At 63.8% G+C, this 5700-nt stretch overlaps 1 protein-coding gene across 1 annotated transcript; it reads left to right on the top strand.

Moving 5' to 3' along the window:
- Positions 1-593: 593 nt before the first annotated feature.
- Positions 594-5190, top strand: CANT1 (calcium activated nucleotidase 1). The gene is made up of 3 exons (XM_027707396.1): positions 594-1230; positions 1470-1673; positions 2127-5190. Exons 1-3 carry the CDS (start codon positions 615-617, stop codon positions 2495-2497), a joined length of 1191 nt encoding a protein of 396 aa, XP_027563197.1. The 5' UTR covers positions 594-614; the 3' UTR covers positions 2498-5190.
- The last annotated feature ends 510 nt before the right edge of the window (positions 5191-5700 follow it).

Here is a 5700-nt window from a genome sequence, read left to right as displayed (position 1 = left end):
AGGTCGGGGTGTGTGCCCTGTGCTGTGCTTCCTGCTCAGGTGTTGACATCCTGCTCGGGCGGAGCTGCCACGTGTCTCAAGGTGTCCCTGTGGAGCCTGGGGACACGCTCAGCCCTCACCAGTGGGGCCTGTTCCCGGGGCTGCGGGAGCTGGGCCAGGCCGACCAGCCTCCCCGGAGGCAGCAAAGGTCATCCTCGCCACCAGAGGGGAACCCACTCGCTCCTGGGGCTGTGTGGGGACGTGTCCCAGGACACCCCGATACGGGGCTTACCCTGAGCCGGGTGCCTCGGCTCCCTGCCTGGGCTGCAGCGACCCTGGCCCAGGTAAAGGTGCTGGGCAGGTCGTGTGTTCCTGCCAATGCACCGGGGCTCATTCTGTTTAGGGTGGCAGGGAGGCTGGGTGAGAGGGGCTGAGAGTGGTTCCAGCAGCAAACAGCCCCTGGGTGTGGAGGCTCCTACCTGCATGAGGAGGGAGTACCTTCTCCTGCTACAGGAGAGGGGATGGGGCCCCTCACGGTTGTGTCCTGCCGCCCCCCAAGCTCGGTTGGTGCCAGCTCCAGCAATCTGACCTTCTCCCTCCCCTCTTTCCACTAGGTTCTCCTTGCCCCCACTCTAATGCCAGTCCCGCCCTGCCATGAGTCTATGAGCCCCCTCCGGATCAGCGTGGGTGGTCTGCCTGTCCTCGCGTCCATGACCAAGGGTGCTGACCCCCGCTTCCGACTGCGCTGGAAGGCCATCGTGCTGTCGGCCTGCGTGGGGTTCGTGCTGCTGCTCCTGTGCCTGCACCGCTCCTCCCCGGCACGGCACGGCCCCCCCAGCCCTCGGACCTGGCAGCTCGGCCTGCGGGCAGGGGACCGCTACAATGACACCTACCCGCTGTCCCCCCCCCAGAGAAACCCCGAGGGCGTGCGCTACCGCATCGCCGTCATCGCTGACCTGGACACGCAGTCCCGGGGCCCCCAGGAGCACACCTGGTTCAGTTACCTGAAGAAGGGTTACCTGGTGCTGTCAGACAGCGGGGACAGCGTGACGGTGGAGTGGGACAAGGACGAGAGCGTGCTGCAGTCCCACCTGGCTGAGAAGGGCCGGGGCATGGAGCTGTCTGAGCTGGTGGTGTTCAACGGGAAGCTGTACGCCGTGGACGACCGGACCGGGGTGGTCTACCAGATTGTGGGCAACAAGGTGGTGCCCTGGGTGATCCTCCCGGATGGGGACGGCACCGTGGGGAAAGGTGAGCTCCTGTCCTGCCCTGGGGATGCAGAGCAGTGAAGCTCTTTTCAGCTTGTTGAGGTGGGGTGCACCTTCCCTGTGACCCCTGTGCCTGGCCAGGATGGGGGCAATTCCTGCCCAGGGACCAGCTGCGTGGGGGACGCTGTGCCCAGCACTGGGCTCTAGGGTGTGGTGTTCAGGGTGTGGGGCCAGTCTGATGCCCTCGTGCTGGCCATTCTCAAGCCATTCTCTCCACCGCAGGCTTCAAGGCAGAGTGGCTGGCGGTGAAGGACGAGCACCTGTACGTGGGGGGACTGGGCAAGGAGTGGACCACCACGACGGGGGAGGTGGTGAACGAGAACCCCCTGTGGGTGAAGGTCATCGGCTACAAGGGCGACGTGAGCCACGAGAACTGGGTGGCAAACTACAATGCCCTGAGGGCTGCAGCAGGGATCCGACCCCCAGGTATGGAGCGGGCACAACCTCCTGCCACCCCATATCCCACACCCTTGACGGCTCCAGGGCCGGTCACCCTCTCTAGGGATACTGGGACTGTATTATACTGGGTGAAATTAAAAGGCTATTGCTAGTCAGAGACCTCCCTGTGTCCTGGCACAGAGGCCAGAGCCTTCCCCTGCCCTGACCATTTCCCTCTCTTGAGTGTGCCACAAGCAGCTGGGGTGGCTCAGCTGACACTGGGCTGGCAGCCAGGCCCCTGGGCAGAGCGGGCTGTGCCAGGTGCCCCTGTCTGGCTCTGGAAGGGACTGAGATGTCGCCGCGGGGCAGGAGGAGGCAGAAATGTTCACAGGGGCTGCCTGTGCGGGGCTGCAACCTGTGAAGTGTTTTGGAGGGGGAGGGTGGGCCAGCCCTGCCGGTGCCCGTGTGCCCCGTGCGGTCACACTCCGCTTCCTGCCGCAGGGTACCTGATCCACGAGTCGGCCTCCTGGAGCGACACCCTGCAGCGCTGGTTCTTCCTGCCGCGCCGCGCCAGCCACGAGCGCTACAGCGAGAGGGAGGACGAGCGGCGAGGCACCAACCTGCTGCTCAGCTCCACCCAGGACTTCGGGGACGTGACGGTGGGGCGCGTGGGCGAGGTGGTTCCCACCCACGGCTTCTCCTCCTTCAAGTTCGTCCCGGACACGGATGACCAGATCATCGTGGCGCTGAAATCGGAAGAGGACAACGGCAGGATCTCCAGTTACATCATGGCCTTCACGCTGGATGGGCGCTTACTGCTGCCCGAGACCAGGATCGGGAGTGTGAAGTACGAGGGCATCGAGTTTATTTAACAGACTTTTGGACCGAGTGGAGGGGCGCGGGCGGCCGAGGGGCGTGGGCAGTCCCTGCCAGCCTGCTTCCAGCCTGGGCTCTGCGAGGGATGCCGGACAGCACTCCCGGCTCTGTTCCTGGCCATGGCCTCTCCCGTAAAGCGTTGGCTGTGCTGCAGCAGGCATGGTGCGAGTGTTTCGACAGTGGCACCTGGTGGCAAGGGACCGCCACCACAGGGTGCTCCCGGCCCCAGCAGCAGTGGCCACATCCCGGAGCATCGGTTTCCAGGCAGGCCCGGCTGCAGTCCTTAGTGCCCAGCCCCGAATTGCGACAGACCCCTCTGTGGTGGTCACCGATTCTGGTGACATCCGGTGTCTGGGTTTGCAGCTGAGGAGCAGCTGAGCCCCAGCTCTGCAGCTCTGCCTCATGTGCCTCGGGGCTGCCCAGGCGCAGGAAGGGGTGTGCAGCTGAAGCGAGTCAGACCCAGCTTTCATCAGGGTTTTTCCCCAGAAGCTGGTTTTCCTTCCCTTTTCCCATAAGCTGGGTGAGGTGATGGCTGGGGTGACAGGTGGTCTGTTTCTGGGAAAAGTCACACGTAGGAAGGGACAGTGGCTGTGTCCCTCTGCCTCCGTCACCGCGGGGGGTGCAGCAGTTCCAGCACCACTGGTAGCACCGGTTCCACCGCCACTCCTGGTGCTGTGGTACTGGCACAGTGGCCCTGCCTGTGGGGCAGGGGCAATAGGTGGTCCCAAGCGACTGATGGGGCCACCAGCTATGACCGGGTGTAACATGGGCCCATTCCAGTGCCACTTCCAGCCCACCTCCTGTGAGTGCTGGCTGTGTCTCTTCTCCCAGCCCCGGCTACACATGGCTCCAGCCCCAGAGGTGGCTCCAGCCCCAGAGCTGTCAGCTCCAGGAAGAGCCGAGCCCTGGACAGGAGCTGCTGGAAGCTGGCGGTGGCATGCACGGCCCTGCTGTCCAAGGGCTGCTGTGCTCAGCGCAGGAGCAGAGCCAGAAGCGCCAGCTCAGCTTCCCAGGGCTGACAGCAGCTGGGAAGCATTCGTAGCAGCCCGAGGCTTTGGCCAGGGAGCCTTCCCCAGCATATTGTGAAATCACATCCGCAGCCTGTGGCCTCTGGCAGGAACTTGCGCAGTTTCAGGAGCCAGAAGTGTCACAGGGGCATCTGCTGGCCCCGGGGCCCTTCTGACCCCTCTGACCGTGGGGGCTGTGTTTCGTGGCCTGCCCACACTCCCCGGCTCAGCCCTGCCCTGCTCCAGGTCACAGGGCAGCACATCCTCACACCAGGGCCAGTGTTTGGTTGCGTGCTGTTCCTGGTGTGGTCCCCCTTAACACCCTGCCCCTGGAGCAGCTCTGCCAGCAGGCAACCCTTCAGCAAGCTGGGCCTGCCTACTGTGATTTGGGGGGGCCTCGGGCCCACCATGCCCGCTGGTTGTGCCCTGGCACTGTCCTGCTGGGGGTCCAGCAGAGCTCAGGGAGGGAGAGGGGGTGTTGCTACAGTGGCCAGGCTGTAGTTGGGTGGAAGGAGCTGCAGAGGACAGAGCCCTCCCCAGAGCCCAGGCAGGCTCTCTCCGCCTCATCCCTGTTTACGCTGTCGGCACCTTTGCGAGCCGTGCGGAGCGAGGCCGGGGCCAGACACGTGTTTTCGTTTAGCCCAGACAATGACTCAGCCGGCGCTGGGCTGCGAGCGGGCGCGCTTGTCTCCTCTGGACACGGACCTGTCCCCAGCGCCGCGGGCAGGCCTGGCTTCGGCCCCTGCATGTGGCCTCGGGGCCATGCAGCACCCAGCCCAGGGCATCCAGGGTGCGTTCCCGGCCCACGCCGGGTGCCAGCTGGCCCTGGGCCACAACGGCCACTCAGCCATTGCCTGCACTTCTCTTGGCACAGCCTCTCCTGGCCTTACTCACCCTCCTGACTCAGGGCCAGCAGCTCTATAGCACCTGTCACGGCCCCAGGGCTGTGCCAGTGACTGTGCTGGTGGCTGTCCCTGCCACATGACCCCTTCTTGTCCCTGGGCTGAAGCATCCCTGGGCCCCAGACCTCAGCCCTGTGGTGCCCTTGGAGCAACAGCACCGGTGCCTTGGGCAGCCAGGCTGGCAGGAATCCTGCTGCTGCTGGAGTCTCTGTAGACCATGAGTGCTGCAGTAGAGCTGGGGACCTGGAGCCCCATCTCCAGGTGTCATCCAGCATCCTGGCACTGTCAGTACTGGCACCTCCCACGTTTCCTGAAGCCTCAGGCAGGGATTGGACAAGGTCTGGCTGCCCACAGTTCCACTGTTTCTTCTTGTCCCAGAGGCCAAGCAGCTCCAACACCTCCTTCCACCATGAGCAGCCGTGGGAGTGCCATGGCAAGAGGCTGTCTTGGGAGCAGCTGTTGTGGCCACAGTGGCAACTGTCCCTGCTAACGTGTGCCCGTGACACCTGGCCTGGCTGTGCTTGGGAGCTGTGTCCCTGCCCAGAGGCAGAGCTGGACTCCCTGCCCGCTCCACTGGGACAGAGGCACCGCAGGGGAGATGGAGCACAGCCGGCCGGGCACGGGGGACAGGTCCAGTGACAGCAGCAGCGCCCCGACACCTCCACGGTGACACAGCATGGAGGTTTTGATGGGGATAGAGTCGTGTCTTTACATATTAGGTGGTGTTTGGGATTGGTGCTGGGAAAAGTGTTGGTAACAGACGTATTTTTATTACGGCTGAGCAGCTTTCTGCTCCTCATCCCACCAGTGAGGGGCAGCGGGGACACAAGGCTTTGGGAGGGGACACAGCCAGGACAGTGACCCCAGCTGACCCAAGGGATATTCCACACTGTGTGGCGTCATGCTCAGCATATAGAGCTGGAGGAGGGGGGGGACATCAGGAATTATGGCCATTTGTCCTTCCCAAGTCACCATCACACGTGCTGGAGCCCAGCTGTCCTGGGGATGGCTGAGCACTTGCCTGCCATGGGGTAGGGGTGAAGGAATTCCTTGTTTTGCTTTGCTTGTGTGTGGCTTTTGCATCACCTGTAAAAACTGCCTTTACCTCAGCCCAGGAGTTTTCTCACTTTCACCCTCTCCATTCTCTCCCCACCCCACCGGGGGGAGTGAGGCTGTGGGGGCTCAGCTGCCCACTGGGGTTAAACCCCAACACACAGCCAGGACAGGGACAAGGTGGATTTTTGGAGTTGTGCTAGAGGGCGGGAGCTGCTGCCCAGGGGGAGAGGCCTG

This window comes from Neopelma chrysocephalum, unplaced genomic scaffold (assembly GCF_003984885.1).
Source record: "Neopelma chrysocephalum unplaced genomic scaffold, ASM398488v2 Primary Assembly neopelma1_92829, whole genome shotgun sequence".
Taxonomy (NCBI): Eukaryota; Metazoa; Chordata; class Aves; order Passeriformes; family Pipridae; genus Neopelma; species Neopelma chrysocephalum.
This window is presented reverse-complemented; position numbering and strand designations above follow the sequence as displayed.